Source organism: Pararge aegeria, chromosome 26 (assembly GCF_905163445.1).
Source record: "Pararge aegeria chromosome 26, ilParAegt1.1, whole genome shotgun sequence".
Classification (NCBI taxonomy): Eukaryota; Metazoa; Arthropoda; class Insecta; order Lepidoptera; family Nymphalidae; genus Pararge; species Pararge aegeria.
The window spans coordinates 3,386,555-3,413,947 of NC_053205.1; the positions used below are offsets into that span (position 1 = coordinate 3,386,555).

General features: G+C 36.0%; 1 protein-coding gene across 3 annotated transcripts in view; it reads right to left on the reverse strand.

The window, feature by feature from the left end:
- The window catches only part of LOC120635354 (single-minded homolog 1), a 66,955-nt gene that overhangs the window by 19,262 nt on the left and 20,300 nt on the right, over positions 1 to 27,393 (reverse strand). Inside the window, exons 1-4 of one of the 3 annotated variants that reach the window (XM_039906344.1) lie at positions 26,953 to 27,144; positions 5,390 to 5,611; positions 4,862 to 5,037; positions 2,647 to 2,762 (exon numbers count right to left, since the gene is read on the reverse strand). In XM_039906344.1, the coding sequence (XP_039762278.1) occupies positions 2,647 to 2,762; positions 4,862 to 5,037; positions 5,390 to 5,611; positions 26,953 to 26,974 (536 nt within the window). In that variant the 5' untranslated portion in view covers positions 26,975 to 27,144. Of the gene's footprint in view, positions 1 to 2,646; positions 2,763 to 4,861; positions 5,038 to 5,389; positions 5,612 to 10,578; positions 10,590 to 26,952; positions 27,145 to 27,393 lie in introns of those variants that run through there. The other 2 variants (XM_039906345.1, XM_039906346.1) reach the window with 2 other exon arrangements.

The following is a 27,393-nucleotide window of genomic DNA, read 5'->3' on the forward strand; positions in this document are numbered from 1 at the left end:
TTGGGTGTACACAAAATAATACTTAAATAATAAACATAAATTACAAAAATGAATAAAAAATCTATATATATACTCGTAAAAGAGAAAGTGTGTGGGTATGTTCCGTATAGGCTCCGAAACGGCTGGACCGATTTCAATGAAACTTTCAGGTAATCTCCGGATTGACCTGGCGAGTAATCCTGTAAAGTTTGGTGACGATCGGAGCACTCGTATGTTTGAACTGTCAAATACAGCTTTTATTTACTATGATGATATTCTATTGTTCGGTGTACATGGGTTAATGATCTTCACCCGCTCGAGAAGAGAATAGAAGAGAATGAATACGGGGAGAAATAAATGATTTAATATATTATGAGACTTAAATTAAAAATTTAATGATGTAAGTTCATTGTTTAAATAAAATAAAGCAAAATCTAGCCCGGCGAAGCTGGGTTGTGGTGGCTGGGTACGCTAGTAATAAATAAAGTAAAACTAGCTGACCCGTGCAACTTCGCCTGCACCAAATCGGTTATTACCGGAAAACACAAATTAAATGACATTTTCTAAAAATTAATCCTAGTTACATCGATTTATCGCCCCCGAAACCCCCCGTATACTAAATTTCATGAAAATCGTTGCAGCCGATATATAGAAAAAAAAACTGAAGAAGAAGACTGCTTCATCACTGGTGAGATTGCATTCAAGAACTGGCTTGTGGTGATATAAATAAAAAATGCCAAATCAACTCTTATTACATCACAAACCTCGAACTAATACTTATGGCAGCAAAAATATTATTTTTGAAGGAGCGCGGATTTATAATAAACTGCCATCTGATATAAAAGAAGCTAAATCTACGTTTATTTTTAAGAATAAAAATTAAATTCTACTTGATAAATGATTTATGTCAGTATAAGTCGTTTCCAGTGAACGATGATCTTTGTTTAAGTCGTATGTTTTTGCTCGGTAATATTTGTGAAACTACCCGCCGATTCCGATTTTACGAATGTTATGCTTTATAGATTTACTAGCTGTTGCCCGCGACTTCGTCTGCGTTAGATTTTGTTTTTAAAGTATTCAGTATCACTAAGCCTTAAATGAGTATAGTAGTATATATATATATATATAATATGTGACTGTCAATTAATTATAGACAAATAATTTGCAATAAAATAAAATTGCGACTATAATTAAAGATCTAAGCTATCCTATCTCTTAAGTTGGACCAGACTGCTCACGGTGTGCCAATTTAATTTAAAATCGGTTAAGTAGTTTAGGAGTCCATCGCGGACAAACATCGTGACAGGAGATTTATTTATATTAAGATATGCACTTTCTATAGTGTACGCTCACAACATGTTTTATTGTTTAACTTTAATGTTTTCTCAACTAAGCGAATTCTTTGTAATTCTTTTGAGAGATAAAGATCTTAAGCCATAAATGTTTTCTATGTACGCACCCGTACGATCTTAACGCCAAGGTTGTTTGGAGCAGTCAGCTACGCTTTCAAGTCATACTACATATAATGTTATCAAAATTAAGCTTTAAAATTGTAAAGTCAACATCTGCTGGGGTTGCTCCGTTTTCGGAGCGAGGCGTGCGTGGAGGGTATATTGCCGAGGATCTGTTTGGTGTGGGGTGTAGGGGTTGAGGGGGTTGTAAGGGGTTTCTTAATGTCAAGGTTGCTTGGAAGCATCCGCCTCCGCTTTCATCTCTCACAAGATAGAAAAATGAATGATAAAATGTAAAATGTAAAATTTTGATGTTGGAAAAGAGCAACTGCTGAGTTTCTTGCCGGCTTCTTCTCGGTAGAATCTGCCTTCCGAACCGGTGGTAGAGTCACTACACACGGACAGACTTGACGTTTCAAAAGTGCTTGTATTAGGCATACTTGAATTAAATTTTGAATTTTTTGAATTTTGTAAGTTGCACCACACAGATTCTCCTGCTTCTCGTGGAGTGTAGCTTAATTTTGAAAATACAAAAAAAAATAAAAAAAATAATAATAAACTTATTTATTCATTCATAGTGGTGAAAACATTACAAATACCAATTTTATTTTAGTTTTCTTTTCCAAATGATGCAAAATATAATAAATTAATTTAAAATGGTTGAACCAAAAACTAAGCTAAAATCTTGGGATTATGTGGTATAGCTTTTGGATCTCTTCCTGATAGAAGGTATCCGTTATTGCACATAATTATTTACAACTAAGTGTTACAATTTCAAATAATGTATTTGATGAAAATAATATATCCTATTATAGTCCTATTATAGTATAAAGAACTACGTCAACGATAAAAAAAGCTTGGGTGTAAATTATTTCTCTAACCAGGTTGCTCTTCTAATAATTTAAAATGACATTGTGAGATGGTGATAACAAAAAAAAAACACCAGGCTAAGTTTGTTGTGGGCTTCTTCTTAGACCAGGACGCGTTTGGAACCCTCGTAGCTTTAGTTTTAAGTTTACGAATGTGGTTATCGCCATCATCTCACTACCGTGTGGTTCTTATGTACGCATCTAAAGTGCCGACTGTGGGCCTACTTGAATAAAGATATTTTTGACTTTGACTTTGACTATATCATGGATTTCCGCAAAGTAACGCCTGCTTGTATCCAGCATTAATGTTGTTTTAGCGACTTAATTATACGCTTAACTTAACTCACCCGAGCGAAGGTGGTACGATGTAAGTGTGGGGATGCTGCAAGCTTAGCACTGCATTCATCTCGTCGTGATCTGCTTGATGGATGTACTCGTAGATCGAGTTTCCTGTCAGTTCCACCTGTGTAAAAACCAATTAACGATCTACTCCCAAGAAGCGTCAAAATGAACCGTGGGTTTTTGCGCCAGGAGAATTATCAGGAGAACCGCTGATACAGGCAAAACTACTTTATCATCATCATCTCCTACCACAACAAGAAGGAGTTAAGGCCGTAGTCCACCACGCTGGCCCAGTGCGGATTGGTGGACTCCACACATCATTGAGAAAATTATGAAGAACTCTCAGGCATGCATAGTTGAAGCAAGTGTTATTTTAATTACTGACGGCCTAGTGGCGCAGTGGTCAGCGACCCTGCTTTCTGAGTCCAAGGTCGTGGGTCTGATTCCCACAACCGGAAAATGTTTGTGTGATGAACATGAATGTTTTTCAGTGTCTGGGTGTTTATCTGTATATAATAAGTATTTATGTTTATTATTCATGTTAAAATTATTCATCACTCATCTTAGTACCCATAACACGAGCTACGCTTACTTTGGGGCTAGATGACGATGTGTGTATTGTCGTAGTGTATATTCATTTATCTCTTTCCACAACGAGAGGGGGTTAAGGCCGTAGTCCACCACCCTGACACAGTGCGGATTGGTGGACTCCACACCCCATTGAGAACAGTATGAAGAACTCTCAGGCATGCAGGTTTCCTTCACCGTTGAAGCAAGTGATATTTTAATTACTCCAAACGCAAATAACTTTGAAAAGTTAGAGGTGTGTGCTGGGATTCGAACTCGGCCCCGAAAAAGTGAAGTCGTGGGTAATCACCGCTTAGCCGAAAATCTACTTAGTTTACAGCAATGATCCCAAAACGAATCAAAACAACTGTCCCTGACTGATTGCGGCGACGGTGCCAGAGAGATTTTACAAATCTTTCCGTTGCCTGAAAGCAAAGAGTTCTAACCAAACTGCCAAACATCAAATGTGGTCTACTAGAATAAAGAAAGAAAGAAAAGAAAAAAAAAACTTTTTGTTTTACTCGGAAATGCCTCTAAGTGAAAAATATTCATTTACGTGCGAGCTGCAGAGTTATCGTGGGTTGTATGACCGAGTTAGCAGTACATACATAGTGCATGAATGTCTTGTTATTGCTGCGTACCTCTATAAGAGAGAAACGCTACCCATGTACCTGCATTAGCGAGTAACTCGGGTTAGTGAGAAACCTCTATAAGCGAGAATGAGATCTCCCTTGAACTCTCGCTTATCCAGGTTTGACTGTATTTATCTACTCTGCTTTAAACTACGATTGTTAGGAAATTAAACAGTGATATAATAAATAAATATCACAAATCTCTTTGTTAATAAAAAAGAGACGACACCTAAATATATAGGAATACTTCCTAACTTCCGAACTCTGACAAAAGCGAGACTATTTTCGCTTTTGTCAGAGTTCTTAATTCCCCTTTTTGGCGGATTTTTACCAATCTCTTTTGTTTTCCTGGGATTTAAAGTAGCGTAAGTTAGTCTCCGCCCTTTTATGTAACTCTATGCCAAGAATCAAGTCGAGTGATTGCCTACTCATAGTAATTTCACATTTACAATATTGACTCGCTGAACGCGATTATTAATGTTTTTTTTACAAATCTCTTTGGAACCGTTTGTTTTTTTGGGATAAAGAATAGCCTGTGTTGTTTTTCGAAAAACGCGCTCTAATCTAGAACCCATCGTTGCTTTTCGTCAGGCATGATGATAGGTTTAAGCCTAAATATAATATTTTCAGTAGAATCTGCCGATGCTAGAGTTTAATTAAAAAAAAAAAAAAAAAAAAATATATTACGACAATACATCGCCATCTAGTCCCAAAGTAAGCGTAGCTTGTGTTATGGATACTAAGATAACTGATGAATGATTTTTATAAATAATACACCTAAATACTTTTCAGTCTCTGGGTCTTTATATAATATATAGATAAACACCCAGACACTGAAAAACATATATGTTCATCACACAAATATTGTCCAGCTGTGGGAGTCGAACCCACGGCCTTGGATTAAGAAAGCATGTTCGCTGCCCACTGCGTCAATCGGCCGTCGAAAAAACTAAAGTACCTACTTGAAATAATTGATTTTGAAATAAAACCTTAATTCTTATGCCTTTTTTAACCTTCGTACCTGACTCAACCCAAGGTGCACCGACGCTGTTTCACTTATGTACATGATCTTGCCATCAGGTGCCACCACGAATATGAAACCGTCCAGGGTCTGAAGGAGATGTGAGCCCAGCTCCCTGATGGACAGTTCCCGGGGCTGTGGAGGTGGTGGTGCCGCGCCCCATGCGTCTCCAAGACCTGGGGAAGATGGATTATGATGGTAGAAGGAACTCTTAGTTCCTTACTCTTAAGACTCGAAGTACCAGGAACGCAGAAGCTTTTGAGAGTACTAAATTAATACTTGTTTTATTGGGAGATAGTTTTTGGGTATGAATTATAAATAATTAGGGCCTTCTCGTGGTTATAGCTGATGAAAGAAGAAAGTAGAAGTTTGGATAGTTCTCCTTTTTATTACCAAATCTTAATATACATTTAACAAAGTAGCTCTTTGTATATTGTGCTTTCCTGGTAATTTTTGATCACTTCATATCAGATCAAGCATAAGCTAATAAGAGTACTTTGTATGAAAAATAAAGTGCTATCAACTTACCATCTGGAAATACTTGTCTCATTTTGAGATAGCTTGTGGTAAGTCTTATAACTGACGCCTTGTCGAGCTGTGAGGTTATTGCTGATGGAAGCGGAAGAAGTTTGGCTAGTTCTAAGAATTCGGCGTTCTCCTTTTCTCTTCTGGATCGCGCTGCGTTCTTGCTTTTCTCCTTCATGATGGCCGCAGTGACGCCGTAAGACCGGTGCTGCTCTTTGCGGCAAGCTGGAAGGAAGGAGAGTTTTTAATGAGCAGCAGAAGTAAAGCAGAATATTATACAGTATATCATAGTGTATATATCCTCTTTGTTATACAGTAGTTACTAAAGAGGATATAAACAATAGGTACGTAATTTTTAGGTCGAAATTTGTAAATAATTGCAAGAAAAGCACTTCGTAACACTACCCACTAAAATGCGTGATAAAATTAAGTTTTTAAGTCGCACCGACTTAAAAACTTAACTGTAGAAAGTTACTGGGTATAAGATCGTACCTTTAGGTATACTTCGTATACCTTTTTATATAGAAGCAAGGAAAGTACCAGTAGTTTCTACATTTTACTTGGCACTGTGTTAAAAATGTTGTACAAAATATAGCTTTTCAGTTGTATAACAAAGTCGGTTCTTATTTGTCAAAAAAAAAAATACCAAGATAACAAATCTAAGTGGACGTATAGTTGCAAGCAAAAGCTACTTTTCATATGTCCGCCTTGGCCCTTCCTACCGCCATTATTATTCATCATAAAATTATACATTCACACTTCCATATTTTTAATGATGTAAGCATGAATATTTATACACCCTTGCGTCTATGTTCAAAAAGAAAGAAAACTTTATATTGGCGGGAAAACAACAGCGCGCCATTTTGAGATATTCAAATTCGGAGTACTTTTTTTACCTTCGTGTACTTACGAGTAAGTAGAAAAAAGTGAAAATTTTTTATTTTGGTTTCTTTATCTTTGGAGAGCTGTTATTTTTAACAAACTTCAAAAAAAGAAGGGTTTCACAGTTTTGTTTTAACATTTGTTCACCGATTTCTCCATCAGTTATTGTGGACCTATTTTGAAAAGTTTATTAATTGCTTGTCTTACATCCAGGTGGTCAAATTGTCACCTAGCCAGATTCTGACGAGGCAATCTATAAATAGTTTTTGAATGTATTTTTGGCTTTTTAGTATAATGCTTAGTAAAAGTATTGAATGATATTCTATTTGATTTACTGTTGTTTTACTATCGTAATTAACGTACAGTATTATGGATTGTGTAAAGTTGCAGGTAACTAGTGAAATATATCCCGCCAAAATTACATATGCATCACGAAATTATACATTCACTCTTAGAACAACGGAACAGTCTCGAGACCTGTAATGAGTTAGGCTGAATAGTTATATAGCCTTTGCACCTATGCAGATTAAAAAAACAATATTGGCGGGAAAGCGAACAGCGCCATGTTGAATTATTCAGGGCTGGTAATTCTTACAAATGTCCTTGCCGGCTTACAGAAAATAGAAATATGGGAACTTAGGGCTGTCGCTATTGGCAATCCGTTTTTTGCACAGACTCAATATTTGATTATTTAATCACTGAAGGCTGAACTTATTATTTTATTTTTATTACACAAAATTATAAAATATATATTCTTCGCATCCTGAAACTCACATGAGTTTATTAAGAAGCTGTACATTCCTCTAAAATCCAATAAGTTTAAATATATACAATATCATATTTTAACCATTAAAAAGCAATACAGTATACAAAAGGTAGCGCACTAATAAATCCAGTGTAGGTAATTCTGTACTGCGAGCTATCGCGTCGCTCAGTACCGGTTTGGCGCTGCCTCGAATGCATACGTTATACCAATATTACTATGTGTAAAGGTTTTATGTTAGATTTATTTCACGATAATATTTGTTAAGAATGCGTCTTACGTAAATTATTGTGAGGAATTGACACGTAAGAGCTAAATGTTACATGATGTGACGTCCACACAATTTTTGTTATTAATTTGCTTAAATAGCTGATACCCGCATGGTGATAACGTATCTCACTATGAACTTGCGACAGGCGTAAAACTCGCGACCAATGCTGCCAAACGTCACATTGCACAAAAAAATAAAAAAGTGACGTTTGATTGCCTGTCGCTACAAACTTGCCATGCTTATATCCAGTGGCGTGCATAGAGGGTATGCACAGGGTATGCAGATGATATAAAATGAAGAAAATCTCCGATAAGAGTTATAAAGTACTTGAGGATAGGCATTGTAAGAGTTATAAAAACCCTACCCTTAAGTATTTGTAGCTCCTACTGAGTATTTTCTTCATATTATATCATCTGCATACCCTGTGCATATCCTCTATGCACGCCACAGCTTATATCTAACTCATTACGGCATTCCTGATGCCAAGCGGTTTTTTTCTGTGGCAAATAGTTTAACAAATTTAATCTAAGACCTATATTTTATTTGACACTTCAATTCGATGTTAACACCATTTCAGAATAGAATGGAATAGAAAAACTTTATTGCAACACAACAAAAAAAAGGGAAATACAAGGAAAACAGTAATAGTACTTAGTGCTAGGGTGCAAAGGCGGCATTATCACTAAAAGTGATCTTTTAAAGGCAACCTGAGCGTACGAAGCCGATGAAAGAGTGGAAAATGGATGGTGCGTAAAGTAAGTTACAAAAAAAAAAAAACAAAAAAAAAAATTTAATATAAACTTACATGAACATACATACTACATTTACATATTAACTACACAAATACCAACATAAATTTATATATACTATGATAGATATATATGTTTCAGGTTACAAACTAACATTCAATTAAAAAAAAAAGACGGGTTGCACTCCGGGAGTGCCGGCAGAAGTGAAAACTTGATTATTAATTAACGTTGAGCATGTTTGATATTTTGGAATGGTTAGGGAATAATTTTGCACCAATTGCTTTATCAGTATAAAAGTACTATCATTTATGTGGTAGAATACAATATTCATTTATTGCGCTATCGTACACAAACATGACAATTTATATTACATTAAAAATTTAACACTTTAAAACTATTACAATTATTTTACATTAAAAAGTTTATCTCTCCGAAAAATCAACTTTCATCCATAATTTCAACGACTTTTTCACCATCATCATTACTAGAACTATCATCGCCAATCTCTAAAACTGATACAAAATAGTAAATAAATAATAAATAAATAAATAGTAGATAGCTGTCTACTCTCCATCCGTCTTACGCTTTTTCGATCAGGTCACGTGTCCTGACGCGAGTTTAAGATTTTATACCCATTACAGAAAAAGTGCTCAACGCCGCTAAAGAAGTTTTCACTTCAAAAAAACGCTTATAGTAATAAATTTTCACTAAAAATGTAAGCAGTCTGACATAATAGATGCAGCTGTTCACTTATGAGCAAGGTAACTAAAATGCTGGCGCTATCGCCCATTTGAATTGATAGAGTTAGCTGTTAGGCTAATCGTTTTTTTTATAAGGTAACTGGGAACATCGTTGGCAACCCTATTCGCCCTTTGGCTAAAAGCGCGCCAATAAAACAACAGATTGCCACCATTAACCGTAAGTGTTGCCAGGAGCAAAGGAATTTGTGATAAAATTCCTTCAAATTAACTATTTTGAGTGTTGCAATTAAAAAATCATATGCGGTGTTAGCCTAGCGTTCAATTCTACGTCATTTCTTTCGGGAGGACTGATTTCGATGCCGAACAAACTTCTAAATTTCAAGATTTACGTGGTTACGTGTGTTTTTAATTTAAGCATAAAATATATATTTTTTTAACGGTGAAGTTTTCACTTCACCGTGCGTGGAAACCTGCGTGCCTAGAAGTTCTCCGAAATGGATGCAAAGGCGTATGAAGGCCTTAACCCTTTTCTTTCTTACGAAGGCCGATTGGCGCAGTGAGCAGCGACCGACAGTGCTTTCTGAGTCCAGATAGATACAACCCAGGCTGTGGGTTCGACTCCCACAACTAGAAAATGTTTGTGTGAGAAACATGAATGTTTTTCAGTGTCTGGGTGTTTATATGCATAATATAAGTATTTATGTATAGTGGTGGCCGCATTAGTGGACTTCACACACCGTTGAGAACATTATGGAGAACTCTCAGGTGTGCAGGTTTCCTCGCTATGTTTCCCTCCCCGTTGATATTTTAATAGCTTAAAACTCACATGTTCAGATGTGCGAGCTGGGATTCAAACTCGCTCCCCCGAAAGTGAAGTCCAAGTCCTACCCACTGGGCTATAACCGTTTCCCTTTTAAAAATATTCAACAGTCATCTCAGTACCCATAACACAAGCTAAGCTTACTTTGGAGCTAGATAGCGATGTGTGTATTGTCGTAGTATGTTTATGTATTTATATTTATTTATTTTTAAGTGGAGACCCGTGCACTACGTATGCAGGTGATATAAAATGAAGAAAATCCCCAGGCTTTTTATAACCCTTACAATGCCTATCCTTAAGTTTTTTAGAACTCGTACTGAAGATTTTCTTAATTTTTTACCATCTGCAGACCCTGTGCATACCCTCTATGCACGCCACTGCCTGTAGTGGACCAATAATCGTTTGGTAATGATGAATAAAAAATTAAAAAAAAAAAAAATCTAAATTCAAAATTCATTTATTTCAAGTAGGCATATACCTAAGCAATTTTGAAACGTCAAGTCTGTCTGTTTGTAGTGACTCTACCACCGGTTCGGAAGGCAGATTCTACCGAGAAGAAGCCGGCAAGAAACTCAGCAGTTGCTCTTTTCCAACATCAAAAATTTACATTTTACATTTTTCTATCTTGTGAGAGAAAAATGAATGCTAAAAAAACATTAAACTTAGCGTTCTGGCTTCTGCGTCCATCATGCACTTTGGAACCTCTCGGTTTGCTCAGGGATGATGGCAAGAGGAAATGAAGCCAAGTCTGCTATTACAATTATGTGACAGATGTCTATCAATGACAAAACATCCTGTCAAAAATGGTGCAGCAGTACCTACTCAATACAACGCCAAAAAAAACAGTTCTTTTTTAAGTAATTCAAAAATCATATTTCTTCTTCTTCTTCTTTTGATTTATGGCTTTTCGTAGTGCCAAAACAGCACAATGTACTTTGCAAAAATCATATTTCAAATGAGCTTAAAAAGAGACAGTTATTAATACAAATTTATAGATAATACTTACGTAAGTCCATATTATCGATTTCAGACGTATTATATTTGCCAAGCACTTTGCGACACGGATATTTCATTATAAATTAATAAATAATCTGTGGAAATAGGTATTTCCACTTAGTTATTAATTGTTATCTGTTGAATTAACAAATTAATTGTTTTGAAATTCAAACGTTTCGTATCATAATACCAGATTGTTTCAGAACGTTGCTTTTCGAACGTTAAAAAATTTGATAAACGTACTGAAACTTACTTTTACTAAGACAATATTTGAAAATCAAATGTATTCACGTTTGATAACAGAATTTAAAAACGAAACAATTCTTTTTATACAAAATAACTGCACATTCCTAAATTGATTGATAAAAGTTATTAAACTCTAATTAAACCAAGTATTTTTGAATTACGAACGCGTCACAACTTAACGGAAAATTCGTCGACGTCCGGGTAGTTTTCGAACGTAGCGCACTTAAAAAAAAATGCACCTTACACTAACAGGTTCAAATGCGTACTGGCTGAAAACACACCTTCCTTCCTAATGTCCGTTTCCGAAAAAAAAATCGACGGAACTTTAGAACAGGTACAATGGCTGTCACAGAACCCGCATAGATTTGACGACTTCGACAATATAATTCCATTGTTATTCTGTTAATACTGTTGACGTCCCTATCTTGTTACGTAACGGTTTGGGAGAGAAAAAAATGCGAAATGCCATTTTAATAACCGATGGTGTTTGTCAAAGGTCGCTATCAAAAAGCAATGTACGATATCGTAACACAGTCAAAGGTATTTCATAGAATTCATAGACTAAAACGAATCCCACGAAAACGTTGGCTATCATCCCAGGGAAACCAACGGTTTCCACAAGATTTGTAAACAACCGTAATAAACGTGGACAAAGAAAGAAATTATAATGGTAAACCCTACATAAATCAGAGATTTATGTTTGGTTGAGAAATTGATAACTAAAATAATTCAAAACTCGTACAATAGGCATCAATGTGTCATAAAATAATCTAAAGACAAAATAAACATTCGCGAAATAAAAAAAAGCGTTTCGAATTTCGAATCAAATTGTCACCTCGTAAACCTTTTGACGTTTTCACGATCCAAGATGGCCGCGTACAGATATGCAAATACCAGACAATTTATTGATTCTTTTCAAACGTTACGACCCGTGTGACATGTCCACGCATAACTGTTGCTCATTATTATTATATTTATAATAATTACAAACGCCTGCGTTGTCCAGATAGCTTTGAATGTGTTAACAGAGATGCCACTTGCAGATAATCTCATGTACAAGGAATAATCTACGAAAAAACTGAAATGGGATCTAATCTTCTTTATTCAAAAAGATCTGCCACAGACCGTGAAGCGTTTTGTTTTTTTTTTGTCATTTAACTACAAGTTAGCCTTAAACTTCAATACCTCTTGTGGTAGGTTCTGATGAAGTCAAAGTTGGAAGGGGAATAATTATAGGCATATTTTGTTTCTAAGCGAAATCTTTTATTGTTTTTAGCCAAATTCATAAGTGATGTTAAATAACCTTTGACCTACTCGTATTAACAAGCTATTTGAATACGGAACAAAAAGGCAAAAGTCATAAAGAAAAATTTACTGAAAATAAAGTAATAACGCAGGCGGGCGATGCGTTGCGGTAGTTTTGTTTATAAACAAATAATAAATTAATAAATATACTACGACAATACACACATCGCCTTCTAGCCCCACAGTAAGCGTAGTTGTGTTATGGGTACTAAGATAGCTGTGGATTATTTTTTTCTCATTAAAATACATATCAATACTTATTTTATATAGATAAACACCCAGACACTGAAAAACAATCATCGTTATCGCACAAACATTTTCCAGTTGTGGGAATCGAACCCACGGCCTAGGACTCAAAGCAGGGTCGCTGCCCACTGCGCCAGTCGGCCGTTATTTGACGGCCGACTGGCGCAGTAGCTAGCTGTTGCCGGCAACTTTGATTGCTTTTGTTCTGTGTTTGTTTTTAATTCGCGGGAATCATTTATTTTCCCGGGCTCCAAAATTATATGTAGTGTGTCACCAAGATGTCAAGTTATCATCATCAGTGGCGTGCATTCCATAAATGCACAAAAGCACTGCATACCCAAAATTTTTCATATTACTCGTATAGAAGGAGGATTTTTCTATTTAACACTATCTTCCTGCTTATGCTTACAAAACGCTGTGCACACAAAAAAAATGCAAAATGAAAAATTTGAGAAAATGATGATCACATTCATCTTCATCATCGTAATTATCAGCCCATCACCGGCCCACTACAGTGCCCGGGTTTTCTGTCAGGGTTAAGGGCGTAGCCCACCACGCTGGCCAAGAGCGGATTGGTAGAATTAACACGCTCACTACGTTTTCCTTCACCGTTAAAGCAAGTGATATTTAGTTTCTTAAAATGTACATAGCTTCGTTAAGTAAGAGGTACGTGACGTTGATCGAACTGGGTAGGGGAATCCCCGAAAGGTAAGCTGAAATCTTAACCACAAGGCGCCCGTTCGATTTTTAAATTGAAAAGTATCCTATCTCCAGCATAGAATAAAACATATAAACCCTCGTTCAGCCATTATTGCATTGTGTCCAAAAACAGTAAAAACGACCCGCGCATTTCTGACTTCAAACCCGCATAATGTTGCTATCTCATAAACTTATTCTCATTTTCCCCATTTTATGGTAACCCAGCTTTTGTCCGCGGCTTTGTACGCGGCTTTTTTGGTTTTTCACGAATCCTTTGGCCGCGGCTAGTTACCACCGAAGACGTACCGCTAAGCGATTTAGTGTTCCAGTGCGATGTCGCGTAGAAACCAATTAGGGGTATGACTACTATACTCCCTTAACAGGTTAGCCCGCTACCATCTTAGACTGCATCATCACTAACCACCAGGTGAGATTGCAGTCAAAGGCCAACTTGTAGTGGATTATAAAAAAAGAAAAAGAATAGAATTTTATTGTTAATGTATCAGTGTTACAGAAAGGCAGTTGACAGTAGGCCGTACGATAATAATATTAACATAAATATAAAAATCGAATTATGATCTAAATGTACAATTAATGTCAATAAAAATATATATATATCATTTTCTTTATACAGGATATTATTAAAAATAGTAGTTCCTATTATTAAAAATAACAACATTTGTTATAAAAGTTATCAAAATTCGGTATTAAAAAAAAAATCCTGCAGAACCGTACATTTTCCCGGGATAAAAAGCATCCTAATCCAGGGTATAATATATCATCATTCCAACATTCACTCAAATTGCTTCAGTAGTTTTTGCGTGAAAGAGTAACGAACATTCATCCGTAGAAACTTTAGTCGTATAATAATTTCAGCTTAATAAAATCAAGTGACTATAATCAAGTGACCTGTTCGAGAAACACTGCTAAAGTGGAGTGTTTTGTAATGCACTAAAAACACAAAAAAACAACACGACACAGAGTATGCACTTTAAAAAAGCATATTTTTCTTACTTAAGATTTATCAATTTGTATTGTAAAAAAAATCTGATATTCAAACTCCTATCTGTAATTCCTTCGACTTTTGCACATCACACCTGACCCCAGACCGTATCAATATACTAGTTAATTCTGTGGTCTCCAGGATATAAAAAAAGTCTTTAGTTTTATTCATGGACTTGAATCCATGGCCGTAAAATAAATTTAAAAAAAAAGTAACTAGAAGAAACTGAACACAGAACTTTCGCCTGTTTAATGTGAGAAAAAAATTACTTCAAAACTAATTAGGCCGTTTAATCGAAAGGTCGGTCGGTTAGGTCGAAAGTACTCAAAAATGATTATGACAGTGGGATCAATTAAAAAAGATTTAAGTTAAACAATAATTTGTACAATGTCCCGCCTAATCTTTCTAATAACAGTTCCCAGCAATAAACAATAACCCAAGTAAGTACCGTAGTAAGTAGATACTTGGGGTAACAAAACCCCGGCACACGTGTTCTAATCCCGCGGATCCGGGTACCCACGGTGGTCCGTGCTAGTCTGTACGCCCTTCAAACTGTGTTGTTTTAGAGGGACTATAGGCTACTGTTACTATCTACTGTTTTATAGTTTCCTAGTACTCTTACGTAGGAAACTTTTGATATATTTTTTTTCAAATTCAAATTCAAAATTCATTTATTTCAAATAGGCCTAATTAATAAGCACTTTTGAAACGTCAAGTCAGTCTGTTTGTAGTGACTCTACCACCGGTTCGGAAGGCAGATTCCACCGAGGAGAGCCGGCAAGAAACTCAGCAGATTGCTCTTTTCCAACATCATTTTAAAGTTTAACAATCTTTAGAATTTTTCTGTTTTGTGAGATGAGAGCGGGGTGGCCTGCTTCCAAGCAGCCTTGTTAAGGAATTCATCAATCGTGTAGTAACCACGATTTGTTAAATGTGTTTTAATATATTGTTTAAACTTAGGTAAAGGTAGATCTAATATTCCTTCGGTACCGTACCGGTCGAACCTTCGGTATCGTAGCATATACCATATAGACTAGCGCTTGACCACGATCTCACCTGATGGAAAGCGTTGATGTGGCCTAATATGGGACTCGCTTGCCTAGAAGATGCCTATTCACTCTAATTTTAAAGATACCCAGGTTGTTAGAATTAGGAAACACAGAACTCGGAAGGGTGTTCCAAACCCCAGCCATGATATAAGAAAAGAAGATGCAAATCGCTTCGTGCGAGTTTTTGGGATATTAACAACATAGGGGTGAAAACCCGCCCGGTGCCTTGCAGTGCGATATTAGAATGGTGATATGCGTAAAACTATAATAAACTATGGATGGATGTAGTTTTAAATGAGTTAATGATACACAAATTTTTTAGCACACCGTAAACGTACAGAAAATTAAGAAAATCAAGCCAACACTGAGTATGCACTTTAAAAATGCTAATTTATTCTTACTTAAGAATTATCAATTTTGTATTGTAAACTCCTTAGCGTTAAAATTGGTCTGGGGTCAGGTGGAATGTGTAAAGGTCGAACAAATTATAGATAGGAGTTCGAATATAAGATTTTTTTTCACCCCCGTATCTCTTGGAAGTTATTGATACTGATAACAGCTTGACATGAAAACGAAATAGCCAAATGATTTATTCCTGACCTTGAAGTAATCAAACATAGCCTAATACTTAAATACTCAAAAAAAAAAAATAATAACTTAGATCTACATAAGTTTATAATTAAAATGCGGTTAGGCATAAAGATTTATTTCCTTTGCGTGGGAACGGAGTAACAAGTCAATAAATTTACGCACCAAAGTCAATATCTATAGCATTGTTTTTTTTGCAGCAAAGGCGTAGTGTCATAATGCCCATTGTCTCTGGCCGCAAAGACGGACGCACGTGTCCAAAGCAGGTTTTACTGTGTTTTGTTTATTTTGGACATTTTTTTGCAAAAGTACACCTGTAGAGTCATTCATAAGTAATTGATAATTTGCTTAGGGTGTGAGAATTTTCGACGTAAGCTGTGCCTTGTAGTAAACTTTTTTTTATGAGGCTTTTTTATTGACTCTACGTTATCAAGGATACGCATTAAACTCGTAATCTACCACCACATTGACAGTAACTTCAGTAAATCTGAGCACTTTGTTTACGTATTAAATTGATATTTTGTATGTTACTCTGCTATATTTACAGTTAAAAGTCCTATAACATTATTGGTCCGACCCGAGAATCGAACCTCGTCCTACTAGATATCTAAAAGGGGGGCCTGGCATAAACTAACAGATGAGTTTCAGTAGGAAAAGATACCTATTAATCGGTACAAAAGTTATTAGTAAATCACCATTCCCACGCCTACACGCCTACACCGCTGAAAAAAAATCCTTTTAAATTTGACATTACCGTGTCAGAATTGTCAAATAAGTTAGCGAACAATTATTTGTAGAATAAACAATGAATTTCACGAATACTCCTTGTTATTTGAATCATAAGGTGCATAACAATGAGGTTTTTATTCGTTGAGTTTTTTTTTCTCAAACTCTATTGTCTCTGATCGGTTGACAGGTCCAAATTGGCGGGGCGTCATTGTAAAGCGCGGGAAATATCACATACAATGGGACCTGTTGTTTTAAAGTTTTGCATAATTTATTGCCCTTATTTTATTACCGGTTATTACCGCGATTTTGGTGGATCTCAGATGTCTCTCAGTCCACGAACCTACAATCTCAGAAATAATAATGTTCCTCAATTTATTGATTATGTCATCTTTGCTAATACCTACCTTCGTAGGGAATAAAAATATTATGGATACATTACCATCGACAATAAATTTGGGATCTGTAGAAGTTTACATAATCCGCTCCAAATTCGGAATGCTATTAAAATAAATACTTATTTGTCATCTAATGGGATATCCGTGACTACCAGAAAGGCGATCGGATGCAATAAAAACAAATATGCCTGTAAACGTAACAAATAAAATGGAAAAAAAAATCGAAAAACCGCCGCCATTTTGTATTTCTGGCACACGTATGCGCGCCCAAATCGTTATAGATCGTTTTCGTGCGTGACGTTTCGACATTTTTTCGATTCGGCTTATTTTAGAAGTTTAAAACATTTTTGGAGGAATTACGATTAATGATCTATTTTAAGGGCGGGGGGGTGTTTTTTTTACCTAAGCGACGGTTAAATATTGTAGTTCCGAAGTCAATACTTGAATCTTTTTGAAGACCTCCCTGCCGAACTTCAGACCGCTTTTTGTTAATGGAATTTCTTAATAGAATTACTTAATCATAATTACCTATAACATTCCTCTGTAATGTGGTCTTGAACAGACTTCTGTTTGCCTGTCCGGAACATAAGCTATACGACGTCCTTCCCCCTAATATTCCCCGTGAATTAAATGTCCAAAGTTTTCTTATGCTAGTTTTAGTCGCTATGTAAAATTTGTCTGTAAATATATTCAATCTAACAAAATTAAGCTCTAAATATCCTATTATGGTTGATAATAAAAAAAATCTTTAGTTATAACACCAACCAAAGACTTATTTTGGGATACTAAGATTTATAAAAACCATAGTGCTATAATTATGTTTTTTTTTTTGACAATCTCCTCTAGGATCTGCTAAGTATAGGAGACATTGGCGAAATACAACGCGCTGATTTGACACACCTTTTCGGTGTGGCAAAAAAAGCAAAAATAAAAACGTTTAGAACATAAGAGGTAAAGTTAAAAATATTTCCTGTCAACTGCTAAATTGTATAAATTGACTAACGTTATATTTATTAGCTATCTATGTATGTTAAAGTCAAAGTCAATGTCAAATATTTCTTTATTCAAATAGGCACGCACATAGATGGCACTTTTGATGGGTTGATTATATACAAAATGTGTACATAGCAGTGAGTAGTGATGGCTACATTCGTAAACTTAAAACTAAAGCTACGAGGGTTCCAAACGCGTCCTGGTCTAAGAAGCCCACAACAAACTTAGCCGGGTGTTCTTTTCGTTATCATCATCTCACATTGTCATTTTATATTTATGTAGTTGATATAGTTTATGTTATGACATATTTTTGAAATATTACACTATCCCTTTTCCATAATCATTTATTTTATTCTTTCATTAAGGGTTGTCTGGAGCCTTGGAGGCGATCGCTTATAGCGATAAGACCGCCTTCTTGTTTTACTATTTTCAATTATCTTTATCCCTCAATTGTGTGCAATAAAGAATTTATCTATCTATATCTGATGTAGATTAGAGTAGAGTTTTCGATGCTTAAATATTAGTCATGAAAAAATAATATAAAAAATATATTTTTTTTTATATATATATAATTATTTGACGGTTCGCTGCCAACTTTCAGCCATGCAGGTTTCCTCACAATGTACTCCTTCACTGTTGAAGTGATATTTTCATTGCTTAAAACGCACATAACTCAGGAAAGTTAGAGGTGCGTGCTGGGATTCGAACTCGCCCCCCCGAAAGTGATACCGATGTCCTAACCACTACGCTATCGCTAGCGGGGCAGTTATAATAACCTAAATATAATTGGTTCAACCCAAAGTCTACAATAACCAATGGAAACAGTTCAACTATAACAATAAACACGAAAACGTTGTGAATTTACCACCATGCAACTTTGTATGTAAAAGTTAAGGCTCGGAAACACTATAACGTACAGAACTGCTATATTGTTTTATCATAGTTACGAGTATGGCGATAGCTAGAACTGCGATGGACAGGCTGAAGAAAATATGGAAAAACAGGAATTATAACAAATGCTACTAAGATCCGGCTTGTTCAAACACTTGTTTTCCCCATTTTTATACGCTGCAGAGACGTGGACTTTGCGACTAGTCGAGAAGAAGAAAATTGATGCTCTGGAGATGTGGTGCTGGAGACGAATGCTGGGAGTGTCATGGACCGAATTTCGTACCAACATCTCTTTGACGGCCGAGTGGCGCAGTGGGCAGCGACCCTGCTTTCTGAGTCCAAGGCCGTGGGTTCGATTCCCACAACTGGAGAGTGTTTGTGTGATGAACATGAATGTTTTTCAGTGTCTGGGTGTTTATCTGTATACTATAAGTATTTATGTGTATTATATTCATAAAAAAATATTCATCAGCTATCTCAGTACCCATAACACAAGCTACGCTTACTTTGGGGCTAGATAGCGATGTGTGTATTGTCGTAGTACATTTAAGTTATTTATTTTTATTTATTTATCTCTATACTCCAAGAAATCGGCATTAAAAAACGTCTTTCGGCGTTAGTACAGAGTCGCATCTTAAAAGTCTCCCGGCGTGAGAGTGACTCCATAGAGCGTCTTGTCGTGCAGGGCAAGGTGGAGGGCACTAGAGGTCGAGGAAGGTCACCCATGCGATGGACCGATCAGATTAAGTCTGCTGTGGGTGGCCCTTTGCACGAGTGCACCGGGCTTTCGGCCAGCCGAGAGAAGTAGCGGATGCTTGTAGGGCGTGTGACATCTGCCCTCAAAGACGCTTCATGATGACCACGACCACTCTGTCAAGAGTGTAACGACAAAGAAGAAGAAGTTACGAGTATTTAAGTTTCAAAAAGCTTCGAGAGGGAAACGTCAAGTATTGGATAGAAGAAATAAGTATTAAGCGTATTTATATATTTTTATTTATTCATAAGACACATCAGCAATGAATTGTAACTACATTCATAAAAAAATTAAATTATGTGTTAGAATTACAAATTCTGTCTTGTGCCGTTACAATAATCAATTATAGGTGTATACAGCATTATCGTTGCTATCTATGGTCACAAATAAAAAAAAAATTAAAACTTAAATTAACTTCTAAGTTATAGGTTCTGGGATTCGAGCTGGCCCCCACTTGAGAGTGAAGTCGAAGTTTTACCCACTGGGATATCATCGCGTCATCACCCAACCCAACTTTATTCCGTTTGAAATGTCAAATCTGTCTGTAGTAACTCTAAACTGGTTCGGAAGGCGAAAGGAACCCGTTAGAAACTCGAAAACAGTTTATAACTCAGTACTCAGATGTTAAAACGCTTTCAACAAATTCTTTTATCGGCTCTTCTTTAGATCGTTTTGGATGATTAAAGTTTTAGTAGTAACTTGTAATGTAAAGTGCGAGGAAAATAAAAATGGTATATTAATACGAGATCGCTTTTTTTGTCGCATTAAACATTTGTGAATTATAAAAAATACGCCAAATATATGTTCAAGTATATTTTGCACAAGAAATCAAAAAAATATTGCAAGTGTGGGTATTGTACACAAAGATTGTAATTTTAGATATCGTGGAATTAACTGTTTTCCTAAAAGGGGCAATTCAAATTCAAAATTCATTTATTTCAAGCAGGCATAATATAAGCGCTTTTCAAACGTCAAGTCTGTCTTGTAGTGACTCTACCACCAGTTCGGAAGGCAGATTCTACTGGGAAGAAGCCGGCAAGAAAATTAGCAGTTGGTCTTTTCCAACATCAACAAATTACATTTTACATTTTAACATTCATTTTTATTTTTTGTGAGAGATGAAAGCGTAGCCGGATGCTTTCAAGTAACCTTGTCATTATTGATAAATAAAATATATCCAAATGGCGTTTAAGTGTGGTGGCACCTCGCCTTCTAGCTGATTAAAACAGAAGCAATGGGACGTGCCCGAAGGCAGTAGCTATTTACGTTTCGAGCACGTAACCGCGATTACTGACATTGTTGCAGGATGACACACAACTGCATCCAACTTTGTATGTATGGCGAATGCAGCTGCATGATCTGAGCTGTTAGTCTGGGGCCCACAGACTAATATGTCACCGGTAGATATTAATCTGTCCATAGACAATTTTTTTTATATCTGATAGCCTTGTGTTCGACGACTATTATGCCTGACGGAAAGCAATTTTGAGGTCTAATTAAATAAATAAATAAATATACTACGACAATACACACATCGCAACCTAGCCCCAAAGTAAGCGTAGCTTGTGTTATGGGTACTAAGATAGCTGATGAATATTTTTTTATGAATATAATACACATAAATACTTATAATATAAACACCCAGACACTGAAAAACATTCATGTTCATCACACAAACATTATCCAGTTGTGGGAATCGAACTCACGACCTTGGACTCAGAAAGCAGGGTCGCTGCCCACTGCGCCACCCGGCCGTCAATTGGGGCGCGCTTGGATGGAATATTTCTATTAATTTTTGCCTTAGAGGCATTCATGTCTTACGTGGCAGGAGACACCGATATCTACCTTAGCGGTAAGTATCAGAATTTCACTTCATCTTATTTGAAAATGGTGCCTTTTTCGAAAGGAAATGCACTTTTAAATCGAACTTTTCCGATTAAGTTTTGTTTAGGTGTCCTTAATTTTTTTAATCTCACGAAGATATTAAAGAGTTTTTCTTAAATAAACGTAGCCTAAGTTACTCCTTATTACATCAGCTACCTGCTAATAAAAGTCCCGTCAAAATCGGTCCAGCCATTTCAGAGATTATTACAGAGAACAAACAGACGGACAGACAGACAAAAAATGTAAAAAAAAAAAAAAGTTAGTATTTGTTTACATGTAGTGAAAAACGGTTATTACAATATTACAAACAGTCACTCCAACTATATTATATTTATAGATTTGTATCACTGAGACATAATTGCAAAAGTAGTTCTTATGCATTAAGCAGATATAAAGCATAAAATAGAAATACTCTCCTCCAATACGTGCTATGTAAAATAATTTGGGTATGCAGTGCTTCTGTGCATATATGTAACGCACGCCACTGCTTGGCAGTGGACGTTAGGAAGAAAATGTTATCATTCATAAAAGCTCATTACAAATCCAGAGACTGGCATGCAAGTCAAAACGCCAGATGTTGCGCCAGTTTAGGTCGAGGATTAGCATCGCCCCATAAGCCATAACTCTTACTTCCGACCAACATTCTAATCCCATAATCTTTGAGCTGACTCGCACAAAAAAACCCCTTAAATAATTTATAGTTTGTTCCGCTGAAATATTACTTGTTTTTACACCTTTTCATTAGCCTATTCCCTGGCACAGTAGATTCGATACCGACAGTGCAATTTGGGAATTTGTAATTCCTGTTACAGAAAAAGTCGACCAACCAACCAATGAGTGTTTTATGTGATAACCTGCCCGGCGAGCTGTTACATACAAGTTAGGATTTTAATATAACTAGCGTTGTAATTTCCGCTTGTTTGTTTTTTTTTTTAATATAGTCTTATTTTTGAACGAGACCATCGGTTGTCATTCTCCGATTGGTTAACACCGGTAGACGCGTAACGGCGGGAACGAATCAAATTGATTGGATCTTTATGAAAATTAAGCTTAATTTGATATACTCCACGAAAATCAGGGGAATCAGGTATGTCTGTCGTTCATTGTAAATAATTACTAAATTTGCTTAACAATTATTCATTGTAAAGTCAACATCTCCTGAGGATGCTTTCGGAGCGAAACGTGCGTAGAGGGTACATTGGCGAAGATCTGTTTGGTGGAGTATTAGGATTGAAGAAATTATAAATCACACAATACAGATTCTCCTGCTTTTCGCGGAGTATTTTTTAAGCTTAATTTTTTATAATATATCATGGATTTCCACAAAGTAACGCTTGCAATATGATTGGATCCTACCTGGACGGCTGTGTATTGGCGGGGGACTTTGGTTTTTCTTCTTGGCGTTCTCTGAAGGGTCAGGGTTGTAAAGAATGAGTTGCCATTGCCATAGTTTATAAAGTAAATTAATAAACTGAAATTTTTATGGTACGTTTATTTGGATCTTTTCGTGGCCTCATCGCGAACCTACTTCAGTATTAATAATACATAATAAAAAATAAAGGTCAGTTAAAAAAAAATTAGAGTTAATAATAAATACATAAATATACTACGACAATACACACATCGCCATCTAATTCCAAAGTAAGCCTAGCTTGTGTACTTGTGTATCTTGGTGATGATTGTTGAATAATTTTATAAATAACTAGCGTACCCAGCCCGCTTCGCCGGGCTAGATTTTGCTTTATTTTATTTAAACAATAAACTTACATCATTAAATTTTTAATTGAATTCTCATAATATAAAAAAAACATTTATTTCTCTCTGTATTCATTCTTTTCTATTCTCTTCTCGAGCGGGTGAAGATCATTATCTACACCCATGTACACCCAACACTAGAATATCACCATAGTAAATAAAAGCGTATTTGACAGTTTGACAGTTCAAAAATACGAGTGCTCCGATCGTCACCAAACTTTACAGGATTACTCGCCAGGTCAATCCGGAGATTCCCTGAAAGTTTCATTGAAATCGGTCCAGCCGTTTCGGAGCCTATACGCAACAAACCCACACACTTTCTCTTTTATATATATATATATATATAGATAGATAAAATACATAAATACTTATAAAATACAAATAAACAACCGGACACTGAAAAGCATTTATGTTCATCACAGAAACATTTTCCAGTAGTGGGAATCGAATTGGAGCTTTTTATGAGAGATCTCGGCCGGGGAATTACCTACTATCGCCATGCTTATTTCTGCCGCTAACCAGCATTGCTGTATTCCGCTCTGAACGGCGTCGTTGCCGGTGTAATAACAGGCACATGAGACTTAACACCTACGCCTCGGATCGATGGACACAGTGCATTTTACGTAGGACGTGTTGATTTAATACATTGCGAAATGTTGCTCTGTTTAAAGGCAATGGATTTCTGATTGCCATAAGGCTGGCGATCTTATTGATCCGATAAATAATTACTTCAAAAAAATACCTTTTTAAATTTAAATATATCCAGCAGTGGACGCCCATTGATTAACATAGGGGGTCGTTGTTTTTTGTACCATCGACGGGCAAAGATCATCTCCCATACAGCCTAATTTAACGTGTAGGTAAGTACCGACCCGATTGAACCCGATTTAGCAGACATTCGATACCGAATAACGTAGCCTTAAATTTAAACCGCTTTCTACCAGAATGTAAAAAATGTCTCACGCAAGAAACCTGTTTCACTGTGAGTTTAACATAAAAAAAAGATAATATTGACATATCAAACCGGAGCGGACTCCGGTAGCCATATTGCCGGCAAACAAACTTTTTAAAAATGGCCGCCTTAAAACGTTAAATACATATGTCTAAATTTACGTTTAAATAATATGTATTTAAAATTACTTCTTTTTATTTAATCTAAACGTAAATATAACTAGAGTTTTTGTTTATTTATCATTTAATTTTAAAAAGTACCAGCTTCTTTCTAATAGAATCTCCCTTCACAGATTGGACGTCTCAAAATTGCTATATGTTAACTTGAAAATGATGAACTTTGAAGTTCTCAGTTTAATCAAGGGATAAAAAAGACTAGCAGTTCCCGCAGTTTCACTCGTATTAACTAGAGGTCTAAGCGGAATGGAGAATTTAATGTAGTAAATAAAGTTACACTACGCTTTTATACGTTTATACATACAGTCGCTTTAAGCCTGATATAAATAGGCATGTATTAATATCGCCAATAGCGGTAGGAGAGCCGTGGCTTAGTGGTCAAAGCGCTCAGGCCGCGATTGCCATAGAGTCGAAGGTTCAAATCCTGTCGGTTCCATAATTTTTATATGCATTTCAAAATATTAAGTATCGATAAGTAAGAATACAGTTTAGAATAATTCGTTTATTTGTAACAAATTACCGAATGACATCTTTGAGATGTCTTGCAATAATTACAAATTTTATATATATCAATAAAACTTATGCTTATAAAAAAATCCTATTATAGTATTGAGGATTTCGTGAATTGCTCTAACTTCATAGTTAAATAATAATTTGACTGTGTTTTTTGATAACAAAAAAAAAACCCGACTAAGTTTGTTGTGGGCTCCTGGGCACTACATGGGTATAGCCCAACCTTGAAACACTTACAGATCTTCGCTGACTGGTTAATAAAGAATAAAGAATTTTTTAATTTGAATTTCGAATTTTTAGACAGATTAACATTTAATCCACAGAGCACTAAGATGGTCTGTGGTATAGCCCAACCTTGTAACACTTACCGATTCTCGCTGACTGGTTAAACTTATTTGGAACGCCGAATACTTTACATTTGGTGTTAGTAGGTCAAGTTTATTAATTGCTATTCAGCGTTTATAAGCCACCGATTATCCAAGTCTAGACCAGGGCATTCGTTACCCATCAAACATATAATTCTTTATTCAAATACACCCGTAGATGGCAGTTTTGCGTGGATAGATACAAAATCGGGTGGTAGTGAGAAGATGGCGATAACTACATTCGTAAACTTAAAACTGAAGCTGCGTGATTTCCAAACGTACCCTAAAAAGCCCATAACAAATGCCCAAAGCCCGTAAAAGTCTGGAATGCCTTGCCATCTTCCGTCTTTCCCGATACCTATAATCTGGGTACCTTTAAATCAAAAGTGAATAGGCATCTTCAAGGCAAGCGCGCCCCTTAGGCTGCATTATAACTCACCATCGGGTAATCACACCCAGTCAAGCATTTGTCTATAAATTAAAAAAAAAAAATTAAAATGTTCTTTTTGGTATCATTATCACATTGACACTTTAAAACTAATTAAAAAGTTTATTTATTACCTGGTTGTGGACCAGTTATGGGTCTATATGAAGATGAGATGCTAGTTTCAAAATAGCTTTCCCTAACCTAAACCAACATCTAACTAACAAACTACTCCGCCTGGATAGAAGCAAACTTAGGAAGGTGGTGGGACTCATAACAGGACATAGCTCCTTAAACAGACATCTTTCCATTATAGATGTCACCGACAGCCCTCTTTGCAGAGCATGCATAGAGAAGAATGAAACACCTACGCACGTGATGCTGGAGTGCACGGGCGTGACAGAGCAACGCGAGATCTACCTGGGATCACCAGCCACTATCCCAGAAATCCTCAGCAACCTGGGCGGCATGCTGGGATTCTGGAACGAGCTTGGATGGCTGGAGTAGCGAGCAACATTGGGAAATTTCACGTACAACAAGCTAAGCGCTTACGTGCGGAAACTGCCCAGAAGAAGAAGAAGAAGAAGAAGAAGAGATGCTAGTTTATTTTGATTCCAATGCGATCTTCCTAAATACATACTAATGCTTATACTATACTAATACGAAACGATGATAGCCAGTGGTTAGGACTTCGGCTTCACTTACGGGGAGCCGAGCTCGAATCCAAGCACGCACCACTAACATTTCTGAGTTATGTGCGTTTTAAGCAATAAAAATACTACTTGCTTTCAAGGAGAAGAGAAAAATCGTGAGGAAACCTGAATGTCTGAGAGTTAAGGCGTATGAAGCCCACCAATCCGCATTAAGCCAGCATGGTGGACCACGGACTAAACGGAAGATACCCGTGCCCTGTTAAGTTGAAAATTCTAATAGTTAGAGAGTTAATTTGGTTGAACAAGCTAATCTCAGGAACTACTGGTTAGAATTCGTATTTGATATTCCATTTATGAAGAAGGAATCTATGTACCTAATATCACGCTATAACCAATAGAAACCGAGCATATAAAAAAATGTTGCAAAAACGGTATAAAATATTCCTTTTCAGAGCTTTAGTTTAACTTACGCCAAATTTTGTTTTATACTTTTTATTTGAATTTATTTAAAACATTACATATTACATAATTAAAAATTATAATTTAGCACCACAAAAACCTCTCAGGATCCACCGGATGCCCAAACCGGGTCTTAAGAGACAACGTCGGTAGTTAAAAACCACCGATTTTGTGTCAATAAACTAAATACTTGAAGAAAAGTTTCCTTTTTGCATTTCGACAAAAAACTAAATACTTGCACGAAGATTTGAGAAAGTTGCGTAAAATAAAGAATTCCAATTTTAATAACATTCAAAAAAACCTACCCATTTTCCTTGTGATCTTCATTTTTACAAAAATAAATTTATCCAAACAACACAAATCGTAAAAAACACAACACAACAATAATTAAAAACAAAAAATCTAAATGGACACAGGTGTTGAAACAAAAATTCACATTTTAGTTTTTCCGAACGTTACACACAAAAATGGCGGCGTTGAAAAGCGCGCGAACCGGACTGTCAACTTCAACTGAACTAATTATGTATTACAATGGTTTGACAATGCACTTTACATGCGTCGAAACAAATATCTATATATAAAAAATATTTGTAATAACATAAAAATGTACGGAATGTTTGTACATTTGAATAAAATACATATTTCATTTTGTAATGAACAGATTTTCTTTTTCTAAAATGTAAATTATAGGTCTCTTGCAGTCTATGAAACGGGGTGGCAACTTGTATGGCTAATGGCGTGTTCTT